General features: G+C 39.4%; 1 protein-coding gene and 1 long non-coding RNA gene across 2 annotated transcripts in view; one reads left to right on the top strand and one right to left on the bottom strand.

Annotated features, from left to right (window-relative positions):
- Positions 1-330: 330 nt before the first annotated feature.
- On the bottom strand, positions 331-4,424 carry LOC139534107 (serine/threonine-protein kinase pim-3). Its single transcript, XM_071332873.1, has 6 exons — positions 3,959-4,424; positions 3,540-3,649; positions 3,343-3,393; positions 2,870-3,233; positions 1,798-1,974; positions 331-1,597 (listed from the first exon to the last, which is right to left on the bottom strand). The coding sequence occupies exons 1-6, from the start codon at positions 4,044-4,046 to the stop codon at positions 1,401-1,403; spliced, it is 987 nt and encodes a 328-aa protein (XP_071188974.1). The 5' UTR covers positions 4,047-4,424; the 3' UTR covers positions 331-1,400.
- Positions 4,425-15,979: 11,555 nt separating this feature from the next.
- The window catches only part of LOC139534105 (uncharacterized), a 982,995-nt gene continuing 976,088 nt past the window's right edge, over positions 15,980-22,886 (top strand). Inside the window, exon 1 of the long non-coding RNA XR_011666909.1 lies at positions 15,980-19,840. This is a non-coding gene — a long non-coding RNA (uncharacterized lncRNA). The remainder of the gene's footprint in view (positions 19,841-22,886) is intronic.

Here is a 22,886-nt window from a genome sequence, read left to right as displayed (position 1 = left end):
ACACAAGTATGATTTATGTACAAAAAGAGATTTAATTGAAAAGTTTGTATTAAAAAAAAAATCTCTCCAGATCTCTATCATTCATGTCATACAGCTAAACTGAAAGAGAATATCTAACACCAGGCAAGCCACATAGTGACAATGATGAATCTAACTAGAATAGCCCTATCCAACCCAATAGCCATACGTGTACCATGGAGTTCAATGCATGGAGACAACACACGTGTAATGTACCCCAAAAAAACAGATGTACTTTTAGATCAATTATTCCAACATTACCACAGATAGGAATATAAAAAGGAGTTAAATAACATCCATAGCTCTTCCAAATTTAAGTAAACCTTGTTTTATTCCCTTCAGACAACTTCAGTGCATCCATCCACAATTGAAACAAATTGTGTAAAAAAATAATATTACAGGAATGCAAAACAAAAGTCCATGTAAAGATATGCAAACTCTGGGATTTCTCACTCTTAAACATCGACAATAAATAAATAAGCTACAAGAGTGTGGAACGTCTACATGTTCTGAAGAAATGAAAAGCATAGGAAGAAAATAACCTGCACAATATATGTATTGAAAAAGAACCCATGAATATTGCATTGATAGTGCATTTCACACTTAAGCCATGGATACATTAGTTCAGGGCAGGAGAATTATAGTGCCAGCTACGAGATGGGGGAAAGGCAATACATTTAAATAAAATACATTTCCAAGGGGCTAAACACACAAATATGTAGTTTTAATACACATTCAGAAATGAAAGGATTCAGTTTTGAGAAATCTAAACTGAGGCTGTAGTATGAGTGAGCAGCTTAGTAAGGGGGTGCAGTGTGAGTGAGTTGTGTTTCAAGTATTCCATGGGGAACACATCCCCCCCTCTTATGATCCCTAAGCATGCTGGGTGGTGTAGTTGACCACACTGTTATGGAGGAAGACAACTCATCTCCATCATGACAGGGTGGGATACGTACAAACAAACCAGCCGGAAAGGGTTATAACAAATCAAAAATTTGGACAAAAGCCCCGAGAAGCAGCTTTCAAAAAGGCACTACAAATCAAAATGTTTAAAAATAAAGTATTCTCCTAGCTCTATGAGAGCAGCCATGTCTGTCTGAATAGGGGGGTTTAAACCAGATGCATAAACCCACCGTTATAACAAATTAGAAAATAATAAAGTACAAAATAAATAGTCACTGGTAAAGACCGCCCCAAACAGCAAATGTCCCACATTAGGAAACAATGAGGTATAAAAATAAAAGATCAAAAGGTAGAACAAACTGTAATAAATGATAATAATTCCATACAAAAAAAATGTATTCTGCCTGCTCAAGCCAGTGGGGCATAAGGACCAGAGCCCTTTAAGTCCAGTTATCTCCTCTTTTCTCTCATCCCCTCTTTCATAGGCTCTCCTTGCTGGAGCTTGTGCTAGATATGTCCGTGTCGATGGTCCTCAGCCGGATGTCACCATCCTCCGTCTTGGAGGACATCGACACTTCCCCAGCCAACCGCATCCACGGGTGGTCCAGGATCTGTTCCAGAGTAGGCCTATCTGAGGGCCGTAACGACAGGCACCACTTGATCAGCTGCTGGCACTCTGGAAGGAGGGAGAGAAAAGGGGAAAACATGAATGAGTATTTTATTTTGTGGGAGAATCTCAAGCGGGAGATAGAGGTGTATAGGAACACACAAGAAAATAAAAAATAAATGAGTGTTTAGAAATATGTTTTAAGATTAGAAATGAGCGTTAAGCAATGTGTGTATGATTGTAGGTTGTATATTGGAGGTAGTACACACCATTAGACACTCTCCTCCTGAAGTACAGTCTCCCCTGGAGGATTTCCTCATCTTGCTCAAAGGGGATGTCTCCACAGACCATGTCATACAGAAGCACCCCTAGCGACCACACCGTAGCCGAGCGCCCGTGGTATCTATGGAAGCGGATCCACTCTGGCGGGCTATATACTCTTGTACCTGGAGGAGAAAAGGGGGGGAAAGGCTCATTAGTGAGGTTTTACTTCTATAATAGTGATGTTTTACTTCTATAATAAACATCAAACAGTTTATTTGGGGCATTTAATGTGACAATAACAGGACCATATTGCAATATTGTAGGATTTTGTAAGATACTATAAATTGATATTTAAAAAAAATTGACAGATAATGTCTCTATAAAGGCTGAACAAGGCAAGTGTAATTCCATTCAAACAAGGACTTATACTGGCATTATAATGCCCTTTTCTTTCCACAACTCGGGCATGAGTAACTTGGCTACCCAAAAAAACTTGAGTGCAATGCGAGCTATCATGTGACATGAATCAGCCCAAGCTCAGGTTTCACAACAAACAGATGTTACGTGGGAGCTGGCCCAATAGCCATTACCTAGGCTTTGAAATGTGCGTTTCTTGTAACATAACAGGCAATGATCAACATATAACAATAACCTACTTTACTACACTAGTGTGTTATATTATTGACTAATATGAAATAATGTAAAGCACCTTTATAAATAACTACTAGGACAACAAAGTGAACATGGCTGATAACGTTACCACCCGAGGGAAAACATTTCATGAGGTACCAAAAACAAACCACTGCGTCACAGCGTTGTGTGGACACACCCGCCAATAGAGGGGGTGGAAGAGAAATTACCAGCTGATGATCTAATAAGGCAAGTAGCTATCTATACTAAAGCCAAAAAGACTCCAAATCTAATAAGGGTAAACCAAAAAGTCTAAAATAACTGGAGTCAAACAAATATATCTGAAGGCAAGTCAAGGGTCAGTGCAGACCATCATGCACCTTCAAAAACAAAACCAGAAAATACAATGGAGCCACTGCTGGCCAAAGGGAAGGGTAGGGTACGTACCGTCAAAGTCAGTGTAGACTGTGTCCTTGAGAATCGCCCCTGAACCAAAGTCAATAAGCGTGAGGTCCCCAGTGCGTAGGTCTACAAGCAGATTTTCATCTTTGATATCTCTGTGAACTACTCCGCTGCTGTAGCAGTGGCGAACAGACTCCAAAACCTGACGGAAAAATCCCTTCGCAGTCTCCTCGTCCAAAGCGCCCTTCTCAGTTATGAAATCGAAAAGATCCTTGACCAGCTCCGGTCGTTCCATGACAATCAACCAGCCGTCTGGTCGCTCATACCAATCCAGGAGTTGTATAACCCCTCGAAACGACGAACTGACTTTCTTCAATAAAATAATCTCCAAAGGCACGATCACACCATTCTGTAAGAAAACATGAATCACAAATGAGTTGAGTTACCTAGAATCGATTCAAATATCAAACAACTAGCATGGGTGAAAAACATAAACAAACCGGAGTGGTGATACTTACAATAGTACCCCATTCGGTCACCCGCTCCTTCTGCACATGTTTCACTGCGACCTAATTTCGGGGTTAAAAATACACATTAGATACATTGTAGCCAGACGTGAAGACATACATTGTAGCAACAACTAAATTTGTCAATAACCATGAGATGGATGCCTTGATGGCGCCATGTGCCGAGATCAAAGCATTCCTATTCTTACCGGTGCGTCATCGGAGAGCCGACTACCGGCATAGACTGTGCCGAATCCACCGCTGCCGAGCACGGATCCCACCTTGTAAACCTTTTCGAATGGCTCCTTTTCCACTTTAACTGAAGAAACATCAAATTGAGAGCAGATAAGAATAAACGATAGCCACTCGAGTCGCAGGCGTTGACTAGACTTTCCAGACAGTTACTAACTAATATTAGCTATGTTTGCTAATAAATCACCGTTGGCGTGCATATCCACCGCACGAAGCCATTTAAATAATTCCACGCACAGGATTTTAGAGTGAATTAAATAATTGTATTTTACTAACTATTGGACGCATTAATGATTGCAATATAAAGCTACTTCACTAAACAGTGCAACATTATTTCTGTCAATGTACGAAGAATGACAGCGGGTTAGAATCATACCTGGCTGGAGCTGTATTTTCACCGGTAAATGGTCCATGCTCGAAGGGTTGCAAATGTGCGAGAATGAGCCAAACTTTGACAGCAACATATTCGAACGGAAGACAACACGAAATTCTTGTTTATCTGAAAAGGTGGATCCCGATCCAATCCTATGGAAATATGATTGAAAAGGCTAACGCTAGCTAATAAATCCAGTGTGCCAACTCCACCCGCCCGTCGCTGTGACTCAAATACAGTGCCGCCTCTAGCTTTTCCAGATTAGAAACGCCGCGTACAAAAATAATCCTGTATCTTGATGTCTGCACTTGGAAGATTACAGTTTTCTTGAAGTACTGAAGGACACTTGCAGAGCGGTTAACTGCAATCGAAGAAGTTTGTAAGAAATCCAAGGGACTGTGTTGATATCACGGAACGGATTTGATCTCTGAGCTCTGGCACAGTCTTTCCCTACCTTTTCTATAACGCCAATATTTTTTGACGAGTGGAGGATGGTTATATCCCTCCGCCCCGAAAGACTACTCGGTATTTTAATGGAATTTGTTTTAATATCCAGCAATAATTAATTGAAATGTAGAGATTTAATATGATGATTCATACAATAAAAAAAATAAAAAACATTGTGTAATTTATCAGATATAAGGATATGTATACACGTACTACTTTCTCATAGTACGAGACGCCCAAAGATCTCTTGTCTGGAGGTTTTGCGCTGTGTTGACAAGCGACCTGGAGGACTCAACCAATAAAATGGTATATATATTTACCATGTTTTCGATTTGGACCAATCAAATGCTCATTATCATAAAGGGGTGATTTGCGCGCACGTGGCGGGAATTCCGAGACGCCCCTTCCTCTCCATTTCCTCTGGGAAACACTGAGTGGATCACCGCCTTTCAAAGTGTTTCACAATGAGTGTTTCACAATGGGGATAAAAATGTCCAACATGCGACCACATGTCGACTGCATGGACTTTACAACAACCATGTGCATGTGATCAAAAGTCATGCAGTTTTACCCAGGCGATTGGAACCAAAGACGTGACTGAAACGGGATGCAAATTTCCGCGATTCATGTGGAACCAGCTGTTATTCTTCGTAACTAACCTTGCTGTACATTGCCAGAAATAATGCATTTGATAGCGAAGGACACAATTGACCCAACGAATCTGAACTATTGTTCCTAGAGATAGTGGATATGCCTCTGTAACATTAAAACATAATTTTGGTGAAACCCAATGGTCAATGGTGGGAAAAGTACCCAATTGTCATACTTGCGTAAAAGTAAAGATACCTCTTAAAACCTCTTAAGGATTAGCCCATTTTTTTCAATTTACGCCTAAAATGACATACCCAAATCTAACTGCCTGTATGCATGTTTTTGGTACCATTTGAAAGGAAACACTTTGAAGTTTATGGAAATGTGAAAGGAATATAGTATACTATAACACAATAGATCTGGTAAAAGATAATATATGTTTTTTATTTTTGTTGCATCATCTTTGACATGAAAAAGAAAATCCACACATTCAGCTAGGAAGCTGGAGGTGATTTAAGATGGTGTCCACAAGACTGATAACTTCATGAATGAGCAAGCTACATGACATTTACTATGAAGTCACCCAGGTGTCCCTCATGATTTGCCCAAATGTACCTATGTGGCATAATTGGTAAATTTATACATTTTCAAGAACATAACTATTGAAAACATACCAAAATGCTATGCTAATAAAAAATACAAGTTTACACACTCCCAGGAATGTCATACATGATGAATCATTAGCTTCCCTACATAAAAAGTACATACAGGAGACGCAACAAGAATGCTGATCCAATGTCTCCAAACACAGAAGTGAAATATTTAAGATTAGGGCCAAGTTAGCAGCCAATACTGATCTAATGTCATAAGTGAACACACCACAAACCACACACAAAGTAAAAAAATAAAATGTACACACTATTTACAATTACAGTATTTAGAACACCCTCTACACAAGATTGTGCTGCTGGTCCCAAGTCTCTTTCTGCTCTACCATCCTCTACTTGTAGGCTGGCTGGGTATTCACACCTCTAGATGGCTGGGCGGGGGTTTGTTGTGGAGCCAGAGAGAGCAGCAGTCAGACTAAGTGGGGGATGGAGGACTTGAATGTGGTGTCTTTGAAGTCAGTCTTTACCGCTATTGAAGATTTTAAAAAATCTGTAAGAATTCATGTTTTTTACTTATTTTATTGAACCTTTATTTTAGCAATACATAAAATAAACAACACATCTATAAACATATATTATATAGAGTATGAGGAACACTGGTGAAGTGTGTGTTCCAATTTTTTTTTTTTATGAACCTTTACTTAAATAGGCAAGTCAGTACAATTTCTTATTTAGAATGGCGCCTACCCCTGCCAACCTCAGACAACGCTGGGCTAAGACCCTATGGGACTCCCAATCACGGCCGAATGTGATGTAGCCTGGATTCGAACCAGGTACTGCAGTGTGTTAGACCACTGCGCCAGTACAATGTGTATTTTATGTTGACTTTGACATGTTGTGGCTTTCGAGTACCTTCTTTGCTATTCATACACATATTTCATTAGGGATTATATATATATATATATATATAGCAATCAAATAAAATATTAAAAAAATCTCGCAAATGAATACTATGCAACCATTCAAACTACATTAGCTCGGATTTACAATATAAAATAACATAAATATAACGACTGGTATTTCATTTACAAGTCTAAGGTAGCGTCCTCTCCTTTAGCTGTTGTCTAGACTATATTCACGAGTCAGTGACACTTTTCCGGTAGATTTCTGCTAGAAAATCGTCCAAAATCTGTATACCTGTACTTTGATTTAGCTTTTCCAGTATTAGTAGCCATATTGTAAGTTAAAAATTTGCAAAACACTTCGTTTTCATAACTCACAGATGTGCGTAGCGCGCTTCGACATGCTCTCGCATAAATGTCCAAATTCCACTCGACTCGCATACGCGCGAGTTTAGCTGAAAGATTTTACTTCATACAAAGGGTTTCCACCTACTCACATAAAGCACAGCACGTTGGCTATCTAGTTAACTAGGTTTCAAAACTATAGGTTGTCATTTGGACAAAGATACAGTCAATCAAGTGAACACCGCCTGTGTCATCGGCGCGCAACAATGTCGTAGTTTCCTGGCTAAAAATGGCTTTCCAGTGGACATACTGAATGCAGAATGATATAGCAAAGGCTGTTTACTTTTTACAGTGTCTGAGGAATAAATAAGAACGTAATTTGACTGGTTGAAACAACGTTTAGCGTTCCATTTTCACAGACTTCTATCTTTGCAAGTTGAACGAGTGGAAATACAAAATCGATTGTGCATACTATATGGACCTTTTTGGGATATGAAAAGTGATTTTAGTAAACAAAACTACACTACATTTTTATCTCTGGGACCCTTAGGATGACAAATCAGAGCAAGATTTCAGAATGTAAGTAAATTATTTACCTTCAGATGTGAACGTATCAAACCTGTCGCTGTCATAGAAGTGTTTTGTTGTTGCGCATTCTCCTTAAACAATAGCATGGTATTTTTGTTGTTGTAATAGCTACTGTAAATTGGACAATGCAGTTAAATTAACAAGAAATTAAGCTTTCTGCCCACATAAGACACTTATACAGTGGGGCAAAAAAGTATTTAGTCAGCCACCAATTGTGCAAGTTCTCCCACTTAAAAAGATGAGAGAGGCCTGTAATTTTCATCATAGGTACACTTCAACTATGACAGACAAAATGAGAAAAGAAAATCCAGAAAATCACATTGTAGGATTTTTAATGCATTTATTTGCAAATTATGGTGGAAAATAAGTATTTGGTCAATAACAAACAAGCAAGATTTCTGGCTCTCACAGACCTGTAACTTCTTCTTTAAGAGGCTCCTCTGTCCTACACTCGTTACCTGTATTAATGGCACCTGTTTGAACTTGTTATCAGTATTAAAGACACCTGTCCACAACCTCAAACAGTCACACTCCAAACTCCACTATGGCCAAGACCAAAGAGCTGTCAAAGGACACCAGAAACAAAATTGTAGACCTGCACCAGGCTGGGAAGACTGAATCTGCAATAGGTAAGCAGCTTGGTTTGAAGAAATCAACTGTGGGAGCAATTATTAGGAAATGGAAGACATACAAGACCACTGATAATCTCCCTCGATCTGGGGCTCCACGCAAGATCTCACCCCGTGGGGTCAAAATGATCACAAGAACGGTGAGCAAAAATCCCAGAACCCCACGGGGGGACCTAGTGAATGACCTGCAGAGAGCTGGGACCAAAGTAACAAAGCCTACCATCAGTAACACACTACGCCACCAGGGACTCAAATCCTGCAGTGCCAGACGTGTCCCCCTGCTTAAGCCAGTACATGTCCAGGCCCGTCTGAAGTTTGCTAGAGAGCATTTGGATGATCCAGAAGAAGATTGGGAGAATGTCATATGGTCAGATGAAACCAAAATATAACTTTTTGGTAAAAACTCAACTCGTCGTGTTTGGAGGACAAAGAATGCTGAGTTGCATCCAAAGAACACCATACCTACTGTGAAGCATGGGGGTGGAAACATCATGCTTTGGGGCTGTTTCTCTTCAAAGGGACCAGGACGACTGATCCGTGTAAAGGAAAGAATGAATGGGGCCATGTATCGTGAGATTTTGAGTGAAAACCTCCTTCCATCAGCAAGGGCATTGAAGATGAAACGTGGCTGGGTCTTTCAGCATGACAATGATCCCAAACACACCGCCTGGGCAACGAAGGAGTGGCTTCGTAAGAAGCATTTCAAGGTCCTGGAGTGGCCTAGCCAGTCTCCAGATCTCAACCCCATAGAAAATCTTTGGAGGGAGTTGAAAGTCTGTGTTGCCTAGCAACAGCCCCAAAACATCACTGCTCTAGAGGAGATCTGCATGGAGGAATGGGCCAAAATACCAGCAACAGTGTGTGAAAACCTTGTGAAGACTTACAGAAAACGTTTGACCTCTGTCATTGCCAACAAAGGGTATATAATAAAGTATTGAGATAAACTTTTGTTATTGACCAAATACTTATTTTCCACCATAATTTGCAAATAAATGCATTAAAAATCCTACAATGTGATTTTCTGGATTTTCTTTTCTCATTTTGTCTGTCATAGTTGAAGTGTACCTATGATGAAAATTACAGGCCTCTCTCATCTTTTTAAGTGGGAGAACTTGCACAATTGGTGGCTGACTAAATACTTTTTTGCCCCACTGTATGTACCACTTTTATTTTATTTATTATGTTTTAATCACATTATGCATATTGAGCAACAACTGTCCTGTTGACGGGACACCGATCCAAAACAAGTTTAATGAAAATGACTCAAGTGAAAGTGATAGTCACCCAGTAAAATACTACTTAAGGATCGGACACTTTTTTCTCAATTTTCGCCTAAAATGACATACCCAAATCTAACTGAGGACCTGAAGCAAGGATATGCATATTCTTGATACCATTTGAAAGGAAACACTTTGAAGGTTGTGGAAATGTGAAATTAATGTAGGATAATATAACACATTAGATCTGGTGAAAGATAATACAAAGAAAAAAACAAGCGTTTTCAATTTTTTTTTGTTCCATCTTTGAAATGCAAGAGAAAGGCCATTATATGACTTAGGAGTCTAGGCAATTTAGATTCTGGCCACTAAATGGCAGCAGTGTATGTGCAAAGTTTTAGACTGATCCAATGAACATATGAGCATATCTGTTCAATGTGTTGTATTAAGTCTGCCCAAATGTGCCTAATTGGTTTATTGATACATTTTCAAGTACATAGCTGTGCACTCTCCTCAGACAATAGCATGGTATTCCTTCACTTTAATAGCTATTGTAAATTGGACAGTGCAGTTAGATTAACAAGAATTTAAGCATTCTGCCCATATAAGACATGTCAATGTCCTGGGAAATGTTTCTTGTTACTTCACATTAGCACATGTTAGCTCAACTTTCACGCAGGAGGACACCGATCCTGTGGAGGTTAAGTCTAAAAGTATTTGGTTTTAAATATAATGAAGTATGAAAAGTAAACGTAATTGCAAAAATATACTTAAGTATCAAAAGTAAAAGTATAAATCATTTAAATGGACTTCTATTAGGCAATCCAAACGGCACAATTTTCTTGTTTTTATTTAATTGCGGATAGCCAAGGGCACAATCCAACACTCAGACATAATTTACAAATTAAGCATTTGTGTTTAGTGAGTCTGCCAGATCGGATGCAGTAGAGATGACCAGTTCTCTTGATAAGTGTGTGAATTGGACCCTTTTCCTGTCCTGTTAAGCATTCAAAATATAGCGAGTACTTTTGGGTGTCAATGAAAATGCATGGAGTTAAAAGTACATTATTTTCTTTAGGAATATAGTAGAGTAAAAGTAAAAGTTGTCAAATTATAAATAGTAAGGTAAAGTACCAGGCTATGGAAGCTTGCGCAACGAGTCACCTGTTTAAGCAATGGCTCGTTGCAGGATGAAGGAAGGTACCTGTTATTTTAGCCAACATTCAGTGGCGACCCGTCATTCAGGGCAGAGCCCCACCTGCTTTTTTGTTGCCTGTTTTGCATGTTATTTTGGCATTAATACGTGTCGCATATCAGTTTGCAAACAATGTAAAACAAATAAAAAATTATCATTGAGTTAATAAAGCCGAATACAAACTTGGTCTCTTTTTTGCTTTGTTGAGTAAGGCAGTTCCGAAATGCAGGTGTTTCAGCCTAGCTTTGTGCTTTCTTCAGTGGTGGGGCAGCCAGCGGAAAATGCGGAGCGTAGGGGTTGGTAATGTTCTCTAGTTCTCTAATTCAAGTCCCTTGGATGCTGCCACAGAGTTACATTGGAAGTACCCATCCAAGAAGGCTCAAGGTCATTGGCCACAGATAAAATTAAGTCAAATCACGTTATATCTACAGTAGCTTTGATTGGATCATGTCAACATTCCACTTTCAAAATCTTAGCTAGCTAGAATCAAGTCGACAATCTACTGGCAAATAATTTTCAATCCTTGTCATTTGAAGAGAAATTATGAAAATAAATTATAGATAAAACATATCGGTGCTCATCGGCCATTGGATATAAACATTACACAATAAGTTGGATATCGCAAATACAACAATGAGGAGCTTGGAAGGAATCAGTGGCTAACTGCAAGCATTGCAAAGCAATAGCTAAGAAAGTAATACTAAGTGTATGCTGTGTAGTAAGCTGTTAGTAGCCTATGTGCCTCACCCTAATAATTTGGTCCCTTTTCCCCTCATAATTTCACCTACTGTTCTGACTTTGTGGTGAACATGTAGGCTATAGCCTTTTTGTTTTATTTTATTTTGACTTCATTTTTTTAGTTTTATCTTTGACTGTCATTCTATCCCCTTTGTTTAAAATTCCACATCCCAACCCTCAGCTTATCTTAATCCATCCCACCTATCTCTGCTGGCCACCCTCTTCGGATTTCTACGGACCATATATCTTTCAACTATGCTGTGATGTTAACATACAATTTGAATGTATCTAATTGAATAGAATCCACAGATTGGGAGTTGAAGATAAATTATCCCACCTATCTCTGCTGGCCACCCTCTTCGGATTTCTACGGACCATATATCTTTCAACTATGCTGTGATGTTAACATACAATTTGAATGTATCTAATTGAATAGAATCCACAGATTGGGAGTTGAAGATAAATTATTTTACCAAGAGTATTAGTATATTAGTAATTGACTGACCCGGTCAATGTTATGCATTTTCAGCCGTTCCTGAACCTGAGACCAGAAACAAGCTACCTGAGGGCAATACCAACACAAATGGTCTATTGAATCTTTATCCTCACAACAAAATCTGCAGAGCTGCGCTGATTGTATGTTTCAAATATTTAACATTTTGTTGGTGGCAAGAATTCTGTACAATAATTTTAGCTGAAAAGCACAAAGTCTTGAATCTTGCGTTATTTTATATATCAACTCATACACCATGTACCATGTAACATGGAATCGGTACATCAAAAATCTCTTCCCAACTATTTTGCAATCTGTATGGCACAGCTGTCAACATCCTGGTCCTCAAATGAGACTGGTATACTTTCCTATTTATGCTATTTTCATTCCTCCACCAGTTTTGATCCTTTATATTGAGCAGACAGACCAGTTCCCTACCTCCCCCCACTGCCACCTGCCTCCTCTATTTTTGCAGTAATGCTGTAATCAATTGGTGTAATTTTGGATTGAGCAGACCTTCAATACAATTCTGATATCTCCATGAAAGACATAATTCTACCATTCCAATTTACAATATCCTTTAAAAACAAAATACCCTTTTCAAACATTTATCAACCAGCACATTTGAGTTCAGCCATAATGTTTGTTATAATATTTGTTCTATCTTTTCAGGGGGATGAAATTGAAATTGTAGCCAGCTCTGCAATTATTGTTTGAAAAAGAGAAATACTTCGAAAAAGTTTCATTTTCATTTAATCGAAAATGAGACATGGCAATCTGCAAAAAGGCAATTTTTAAACAATGGATGAGCTTTTCTTAGTAATCTACTTGAGAACCATTTAGGGTTCAAGCTAAACTTTTGGATAAGTGAAGCTTTTAGAGAGAGGTTTAGTGCTTTTATATTTAATAATCTAAACCCACCTAGTTCATATGTATTATACAGTATAGATTATCTTGTCTGGTTTAGCATCCCAGATTTAAAAAAAGTGCTCATATGATTTGAAAAAAAATCTATTTTTACTTCACAAGTGTTCTATTGAAATTTATTTTTGAGAGCTCAAATATATATTTTGTGATATGAATACCAAGTATGTCTACTTCCCCGTCAGCCCATTTGATAGGTAAACTGCAGAGTAATGTAAAAGTTGTATTTTCTTTAAAGATACAATATGTAATAAAAGGTTTTTGTCCAGAGAGTCAAGGAAAGGTATCTAGATCTTCAATGAGACATTGCAGGGATATGGCTTGCTGACTTAATATACATTTTGAGTCATCGGCATACATGAACACCTTTGTTTTTAAGCCTTGGATTTTTAATCCTCTAATGTTGTTATTTGATCTGATTTTAATAGCTAGCATTTCGATGGCCATAACGAATAGATAATAGATATGGTGATAGTGGACACCCTTGTTTAACTCCTCTTGACAATTCAAAACTTTCTGAGAAGTAGCCGCTATTTACTATTTTACACCTGGCGTTGCTATACATTACTTTTACCCATTTTTTTAAGAGAATCACCAAAATTGAAAATATCCAGGCATTTATAAATAAAATCCAGTCTTACTTTATCAAAGGCCTTTTAAAAATGCGCAATAAATACCAGGCCTGGCTTCTTAGATGTTTCATTTTGTTCTATTATTTCTATTAGTTGTCGTATATTATCTTCAATGTATCGTCCATGTAAAAAACCTTTCTGATCAGGATAAACAATACCTGGTAAACCTTTTTAATTCTGAGTGCTATGCGTTTTGATAGTATTTTTGCATCACAGCATTGAAGTGTAAGAGGCCTTCAGTTTTTTAGATAGACTGGATCTTTATATTTGCCATCTGGGTCTTGTTTTAATAATAATGAAATCAGACCTTCCTGCTGAGTACATGATAGACTACCATTTCTATATAAGTAGTTAAAACAAGCTAACAATGTAGCTTTGAGTTTATAATAAAAAGGCTTGATATACCTCTACTGGTATGCCATCAAGCCCTGGGTTTTTTCCAGACTGAAAGGATTTAATAGCCTCAAAAAGTTATTGCTCTGTCATTTGGCCTTCGCACTGATCTTTTAGTACATTTGTTATTTTATTTTTTTAAATTATTTTGAAAGAATTCCTTACGGTAATCGTCATTCAAATGGTGGCCACCTTTCCTTCCAGTTCTCTGCTGCCAATGACTGGAACGACTTGGAAAAATCACTGAAGTTGGAGACTTACTGTATATCTCCCTCACTAACTTTAAGCGTCAGCTGTCTGCGCTGCAGCTGTACACAGCCCATCTGTAAATAGCCCATCCATCCAACCAACTACCTACCTCATCCCCAAATTTGTTTTTCTGGTCTTTTGCACAACAGTATTTCTACTTGCACAACCTCATCTGCACATACAGTTGAAGTCGGAAGTTTACATATACCTTAGCCAAATACATTTAAACTCAGTTTTGCACAATTCCTGACATTTAATCCTGGTAAAAAATCCCTGTTTTAGGTCAGTTAGGATCACCACTTTATTTTAATCATGTGAAATGTCAGAATAATAGTAGAGAGAATTATTTATATCAGCTTTCATTTCTTTCATCACATTCCCAGTTGGTCAGAAGTTTACGTACACTCAATTAGTATTTGGTAGCATTGCCTTTAAATTGCTTAACTTAGGTCAAACGTTTCGCGTAGCCTTCCACAAGCTTCTCACAATAAGTTGGGTGAATTTTGGCCCATTCCTCCTGACAGAGCTGGTGTAACTGAGTCAGGTTTGTAGGCTTCCTTGCTCGCACACGCTTTTTCCCTTGACTTTGTTGTCCTTAACTTGTTATGGCTGCAATCCCGTTAACGGGATAATTTTCATCAACAACTGCTGAATTGCATAGCGCCACATTCAAACAATATTACAAAAAATATTTATATTCATGAAATCACAAGTGCAATATAGGAAAACACAGCTTAGCCTTTTAATCCACCTGTCGTGTCAGATTTTGAAAATATGCTTTACAGCAAAAGCAATCCAAGCGTTTGTGTAAGTTTATCGATCGCTCGACAAAACATTATGTACACTTAGCATCAAGTAGCTTGGTCTCGAAAATCAGAAAAGCAATCAAATTAATTGTTTACCTTTGATGATCTTCGGATGTTTTCACTCACGAGACTCCCAGTTACACAAATGTTCCTTTTGTTCCATAAACATTATTTTTATATCCAAAATACCTCCGTTTGTTTGGCGCGTTATGTTCAGAAATCCACAGGAAAGAGCGGTCACGACAACGCAGACAACTTCCAAATAGTTTCCGTAAATGTCCACAGAAACATGTCAAACGTTTTTTATAATCAATCCTCAGGTTGTTTTTAAAATATATAATCGAACATATATCAACCGCAACTGTATTTTTCAGTAGGAGAGGGAAAGGCAATGGCTGCCCAAACACTGTTGCGCGAGCAAAACTCATGGGAACACCTGACGCGATGTTATTTTTCTGGCTCATTTTTCAAAATAAAAGGCTGAAACTATGTCTGAAGACTGTTGACACCTTGAGGAAGCGACAGGAAAAGGAATCTGGTTGATATCCCTTTAAATGGAGCAAAGGCAGGCTATGGAACATGGACTTTTCAAAATAGAAGCCACTTCCTGGTTTGATTTTCCTCAGGGTTTCGCCTGCAATATCAGTTCTGTTATACTCACAGACAATATTTTGACAGTTTTGGAAACTTTAGAGTGTTTTCTATCCAACACTACTAATAATATGCATATATTAGCAACTGAAACTGAGGAGCTGGCCGTTTACTCACCTTTTCATCCAAGCTACTCAATACTGCCCATTTTGCCACAATGTTGGAAGTATGCTAGAGGTCATTGTCCATTTGGAAGACCCATTTGCAACCAAGCTTTAACTTCCTGACTGATGTCTTGAGATGTTGCTTCAATATATCCACATCATTTCCCTACCTCATTATGCCATCTATTTTGTGAAGTGCACCAGCCCCTCCTGCAGCAAAGCACCCCCACAACATGATGATGCCACCCCCGTGCTTCACGGTTGGGATGATGTTCTTCGGCTTGTAAGCCTCCCCCTTTTTCCTCCAAACATAATGATGGTCATTATGGCCAAACAGTTCTATTTTTGTTTCATTAGACCAGAGGACATTTCTCCAAAAAGTACGATCATTGTCCCTATGTGCAGTTGCAACCGTAGTCTGGCTTTTTTATAGCGGTTTTGTAACAGTGGCTTCTTCCTTGCTGAGCGGCCTTTCAGGTTATGTCGATATAGGACTCGTTTTACTGTGGATATTGTAAGGAATTGTATTAGATATTGGTAACTTGTTTTAACAACTTCTCAACATTAGCTATGGTTGACACAATATACACACTCCCTCTTTCTATTGGACATATGCTGGACTCATTGGACACATGCACGACACCCACAACTCCCCTCCCCCATGACAATCACTCAGACACACACAACTCAGGGTTGGAGCTCCAGACAAAGAACAATCTCAGGAACCAATGGAACGTGGACACCAGGCCTGTACAGGACTACCCAAGACCCAGATCGACCAATCGGAAGGCCAGACTCGCAGATCTACCTACTTTGCTTGTTGTCTATATAATACTGTACAATTCTTGAAACTACTCTCTTTCCCGGACGATTCAATAGGAATCAGACAGAAAGAGCCTTGCTGCAAGATTTTACTAAGATATCTTTACATGTGATTAAACGGCCTTATTATAAAATTATCCACCTCGTCCTATTGTCTCCTCTTGTTCTCCTGTCAACAGTAAACGTTTTACTAACAGACTTGGTAGCAGAGGATGGTTTCATCTTTGAATTTGGCCCAATAGAAAATTAATCGGACAGGAGACGAGAGGGAGAAAGATTCCAGAGGAGAGGTGACCTTTTCGAGGGAGAATCGCGATTCAACCCACCCAGGAAACTGATCAGAGAGCTCGAAACTAAAGAGGTGAGCAGATGCCCGTTTAACCAAAATCTGTATATTGTATTATAGCCAATATCTAAATTCAATGATCAGGAGTACTGTGGTGAGTGTGAATTGTTGCTAAATTTATGTGGAAATTGTTTAGAATTTAAGGCATTGTGTACAGATATCTAAGTATTAATAGGTCAAAGACTTATTCACATAGTCTGACACTACGTGGTATGCTGATCGCGTAGGTGTACAGTGAAGGATAAGCTTTATAACGATTCACATAGTCGAGCCATATTTGACAGTCGATCAGATAGGGGTTACCGTGAAGAATCCATAATTAAAAGATGGGATCCAAATAGCCGGGCAGTAGTTAGATTTGGCAAATCAGCTAAGTGTTACCGTGAAGACCCATTAAAAAAAAATATATATAACGATTCACATAGTCGGGCCATATTTGACAGTCGATCAGATAGGGGTACCGTGAAGAATCCATATTTAAAAAAAAACATATAACGATTCACATAGTCGGGCCATATTTGACAGTCGATCAGATAGGGGTACCGTGAAGAATCCATAATTAATAAAATACGATTCAAATAGTCGTGCAGTAGCTATACTTAGCTAGGTGTTATGTGAGGAATCTAATGTGATATTGTATGTGTAAGTTGTGTTGTCGAAATGTGGGGGATTGAACGTTCCACGAGACCGAATGCTACTAATTAGCTATATGCTAAGTTCAGGCTGCAGTTCATAGTGACCGCCGAGTCAGAATCTGTGGGCCGCGGTGAAGCAGCCATTTACGGTTGATGAGTTGACCTGGTTTTTCTCTCTTGTGCTGTTGATAAATCCTTAAGGGTTAGAATTAATTTGACAATTATTTTAGAAGCGCTAGAATATACTAGTATGTTGTCCCCAAAGGAAATGTCTTAAGTGTTTTGGCAAAGTATTTAATTAATCGGAAAAAAGTTCAAATTAATCGAAAAAAGTTAAAAGCAATAATATCTTTCGAATAAAAGATCTTATAATTGCCATTCCAATTTTATCAGGAGCGCTTGAATTCATTAGTATATTTTTCCAAAAGGAAACTTCTGAAATATTTTGCCAAAGTATTTAATTAATTGAATAAGCGAAAAGCAATAATATTTTTATTATAAGTACCTAAAACTGTCATTCCAATTATATCAGGAGCGCGTGAATATATTCGTATATTGTTTCAAAAAGATATAGCTGAAATATTGTTGGAAAACGAAAATAATTCATCGAATACACGGCAATAAAATTCTTTGTCCACGCGAGTCGGACACGAGACTGGGGGAGGTTAGAGGAAGAAAATACATCGCTGGTTTCGATCAGTGACGGGCTAAAGTATACAAAGATAATAATAGACCCAGACATAGCTTAACGACAAAATGACCACGACTATCGTCCCCAAACACAAATTCAACGAATATTTAGATCAGAGAATGAAAGACAGAGCAGGCGGGAAATTACACTACAAATCCGTTAAAAGAATTTGGGAAGAAGTGAGACTGAAATGGACTCAAGCAGGTTTCCTTAGTGGAGTCGCCCCATCAAAAGGGCAACTCCTCACTATGGAGAAAGAATTGGAGGAAGTAGTGAAGCAAGGGATAGAATGTGAAGTTGATAAGAATAAGAGTCACTTATTTAGAAAAGAAGGAACAAAGCAAAGGGAAAAGGCACAAGCTGAGATGAAAATAGGATTGTGGGCGATTGAAGAGATCAGAAGGGCCCTCCCCTATAGAAAACCTGATATGATGGGGGTAGTCACTGGAGCACCAACTGACACCAAAGAGGGCAGGCCCAACAATAATGACGCCCCACCTACCACCACAGCAGCCCCATCGGCCCCAATCCATCTCAGGGGCACTGTGGGGTTAATGGCAATTCCCCAGGCTCAGTTCAATTCCCATGTGCATCACCACATCACCCAATACAATAAGGATAAGGGAGGGGCTGAAACACAAATCCAGTCCCTACAGGTACAACTTTTGAAACTACAATTGAAAGAGGCCCAGAAAGGAGAGAAACCCAAGAAACAGATGGTGGCTGAAGACCAACAAGAAATCTCACAAATTATTGAAAAAACTGTTTCCCGAATGATACAGCAACAACAACTACCCATCTTCACCCAGCAGGGACCATCTATACACCCACCCCAGGAGCAGCCATTCCAACTGCCGTATGCCTACCCGCTTCAGCCATACCCTTCGTCGGAACCACCACTACAACCCTACTACCCACTACCACAATCAAACTATTCCCCCACATGGGGACAGCCCCAGAGGTACTCTGGATCTTATGGAAGCTGTTATAATTGTAAACAAGCTGGGCATATGGTGCGACAGTGTCCGCACCCAATAACCCCGGCCCAAAGCCAGTTTCTGGCCAAAAGGGGACGAGGATACGCCCCTAGACCAAGGGGGAGTCAGGCCAATGATGTATCAACCACGTGCGGCCCTTCAACCCGCATACAATCACCCAAATCCAGACCCGAATCAGCAATCACCTCCCCCTTTTCAGGGCATGTCTGACGAATATGCCCCATGGCCCTGAAGCTGGCCACCACTAACCTATACTCATCATTGACCTGGACTACTGAAGCATCAAAGGCTTTTGCACTCTTGAAAACAGATCTCTAAGTGGCAGTAGCCCTAACAGCACCTGACTAAAAAAAAAAAAAAAAAGTTCCATCTGGATGTTTCTGAAAAAGAAGGATTTACATCATCCATCCTTTTCCAGAACCTAGAGGGGGAGAGTAGAGTGTTGAGGTATCACTCCTCCAAACTGGACCACATTGAAGAAGGGCAAACCACATGCTCCAGGTATGTGGCTGCAGTGGCAAAAGCTATTGGAAAAACAGCCCACATGATAATGTGCCATCCATTGGAAATCCACACCCACCATGGGGTTGCAGCATATCTGATGAGCAAAGAATTCACGTTCAGCGCTGAAAGGAAAACGAAAATCCAGAATAAATGCACACAATCACACATCACATTTCTCAACACTGACAAAAACATGGCAGACGCACTCAATGCTGAAGGTCTACTCCACTCCTGTGCAGAAAGAGCTGCACAGGAACTGAAACGGAGACCTGACCTGGGGAACGAACCACTCACCAACACACACAGATATGGGGAAAGACAATGTGACAAATGGAAAAAGGTACCTGTTAGTTATGGTAGACAGGTTCTCTAAATGGGTTGAGGCAATACCAACAGCAGGGGAGGATGCAACATAGGTCATTAAGTGGCTGCAAACCGAACTCATGTGTATTGTTTAATGACAAACGCTCCATGTACCAATAGGGTCGGATGTGTAAATGTCAACTGATTAATGGATGTTGTTTAATGATGGGGTTAGTGTACAGGCCACAATCTCATAAGTCTCGTGGAATGCGCCAATCAAATGTATGTGCAGGTTTGAAGTTGATTTGGGTTGAAGCCCTGCCCCTGGCGTTGCTGGCCATGAGAGCCTCTCCAGGTGCAGGCACCCATCTCTCTCCTCATGCTTGGTTCACCAAGGGAGGGAGGTCATATGCCCGCCCTTGATGTACAACAAATTGTAATGTCTGATAATTGACGGAACTTTCTGCAGCTCTCTCCAAACAGATTCACAAGGTCCAAGAAGGGGAGCTGACGAGAGATCCGGCACCACGGAAGGTAAAAAATTGGTGACTGGGTGGGGTAAAAGTCCACAGGAGAAAGTGGCTAGAACCCAGGTGGACTGGACAGTACGAAGTGAGGGAGGTTACTTCACACTCAGTCCAGGTCAAAGGTAAATCAGGCGCACCTTGGCACCACCTCACACATTGCACTCCAGCCCCAATCCCTTCTAGAACACTGACAGAAGTCAGAGCTGATTTAAACAGCTTAAATCCGATTCCAAATGAAGACATTCCTGACTCAGGGGATGCGGCATCAAACTCCGCCTCCCCTGAAAAAGGAACCTCGCCCATTTAGAGGGACATTTCTCCCTCCCTGGGCAAGACTAGGGATATCTGGCCCCTTATTTGTGATATTCCTCCACACACTCATAACTCTTAGAATAGTTTGGGGGTGGAGAACTATACAGAGAATGGACAGAAGATGGCAGTATTGCAGCACTCAACGGTCTCCCAGGAGCCTGTTTGAGTGCTGGTGACAGAGAAAAAACTTAAAACCAATTCGGAGTAGAGAGAACACGTTTAATAACTTATTCAGGTTAAATTTACAGACTAATGATATTATTGTTATGGATTGGGTGACATGCGATATAAATTTAGCGAAGTATATGCTAAGTTTACACTTTGGAATGGAGAAAGTTGAGAAGTCGATTTTACTTATACGATAGTTTTGCTGCCAAACTTAGTTGGGGTAACTAGATGTTTTGCCTAGAGGCAGGAATAAGACAGTCATTTTTGGTATTATATTGGCTTGTTGCTGCGTTCTGAACACAGGTTGAGCGCTAGTAAACGCATATCTTTATTTGAACTATACTAATCTATTTGATAAAAGTACTAAACCTGTATATTTAACATTTGATAATGATTGGCAAATCCATATATTTAACCACAACTTTGAATTTAGCATTGAGTATTATAGGAGGAACGGGATAAAATGTGTACTTTCCCCACCGGGTGTGGCCGTATTAAATTATGATAGAGAAAATTGGTTGTGTCATTTAGAGGGAAAATGTGTACATTATAGCTTTGAGATACTTTTCAAAAGTTGCTGAAAATTATTGGTTTTTGTTTAGGTAACACCAGAGACTTCGAACAATAAGTAAACGTATTCTAAACGTGATCTGTTTTCATTATGGGGAACAATGAACGACTCGCAACCTGGTATGGCTGGCAGGGAGTTTTTAAAGGGACAGTACACGTTTATCACAGTTGTGTTACATGAAACATCGGGGAAATTTAGAACGAATGATTTAAGGGTATTATCATAATTATTAGGTTTTGTTTTTGTGGTAAACGTTTGGGTTAAGGGGTTTTCCGTGTTCCCAGAGACAAGATATCTTAAAAGAATACACTCATATTGGAATAGGAGTTTTACTTTCTGAGTTTTATTTAGGCAAGGGACTTTGAGAAGATAAAGGGTTCTTTTGGTATGCCTAGATATGGTATGGAACACGAATGTAGGTGTAACCTTTTTGACCTATTTTCATTGCATTTTCCGGTGACTTGATCACTCACGGGAGAATGTAGTGGGAATAATGAATTTCTGTCATTTGGGATACTAGTTTATAACTCTTGACCATAAGGTTAGCATTTGTTTTGGCCATTAGAAGATAGAGATAGGTTTATTAAGGTTATGTAAGGACTTTAGAGATTGACACTATAAGACATGTTGTTATTTTAAATCCATTTGGGATAGATAAAGTCAAAACAGTGAGACACCTAGTTAATATTGCAAAAGAACACATAGTTGTTATTGACTATTATTAGAAAAAGGCAGACAGATGGGTCTACCCCGCACTGTTGAGACTTTGAAGGTTTGAGAGTAGAGTGGGGAGGGTGGACCAGGAAATGAGCAAGGTAGGCTGTGAAATAAGAAAGGAGAGAAAGGGTTTAACATATATAAGCAGCACAGATACATTTTAAAGTAGATAAGTCACTTGACAGAGAATTGGAAAATAATAGATATGAATGTACGCCCAAGGGAGAATTGGACATGCGGCGAATGAAAGGGGCGTTCCTACATGATAATGTCAGACATAAGGATAATTTACACTAATTTTACCTAAGTCATTGGTTAGGTTAGGCAAGGTTGTTACCTGGCAGAGCCAGGTAACAAAGGGGGGATGGGTAAGTTGTGGTCTAGGATAGGATGTGGCCTATTGGATGATAAACTAATAAAAAATTAAAAATCTAGCTAAACAAGCAGATATAGAAATAGTAAGAAGTATTGTTAATTACATGGAAAGGTTGTTTGTTTAACCAAACCTGTATGTCCAAGATTTTATGCATTGCAGGTGAATTAAGGGAGAAGGTGATTCACTCGACCTGGGGGCATATCACACTTGGAGGGTGAGACACACTGACACTGCCGAATGATCACAGAGTTAAGGAGAAGAACCGTTACTAATAGAGTTCGGGGATCAACTCCTTAATGAAGAATTCCCTGCCCCCGACCTTTCCTCACTGTGTACGTTCATATAAGTGAAAGTGTTGCTTGATCTCTGGCTGGTGGTGTGTTCTCTGGGAGAGGATGGGGCTTTACAGAACTGCTTGTGGTCCTGAGCTGTCTGTTTGGGATACTATG

Source organism: Salvelinus alpinus, chromosome 11 (assembly GCF_045679555.1).
Source record: "Salvelinus alpinus chromosome 11, SLU_Salpinus.1, whole genome shotgun sequence".
NCBI classification, from domain to species: domain Eukaryota; kingdom Metazoa; phylum Chordata; class Actinopteri; order Salmoniformes; family Salmonidae; genus Salvelinus; species Salvelinus alpinus.
Note: the sequence above shows the minus strand (reverse complement) of the source record. Positions and strands in the feature narration are given on the sequence as shown.

Bases quoted from the DNA above. Each gene is read 5' to 3' on its own strand.
- LOC139534107 (XM_071332873.1), bottom strand. From the start codon at position 4,046: ATGTTGCTGTCAAAGTTTGGCTCATTCTCGCACATTTGCAACCCTTCG. The intron at 3,650-3,958 runs GTATGATTCTAA...ATGTTTCTTCAG, and splicing joins GAAAATACAGCTCCAGCCAG to TTAAAGTGGAAAAGGAGCCA. The intron at 3,234-3,342 runs GTAAGTATCACC...GTTTTCTTACAG, and splicing joins TGACCGAATGGGGTACTATT to AATGGTGTGATCGTGCCTTT.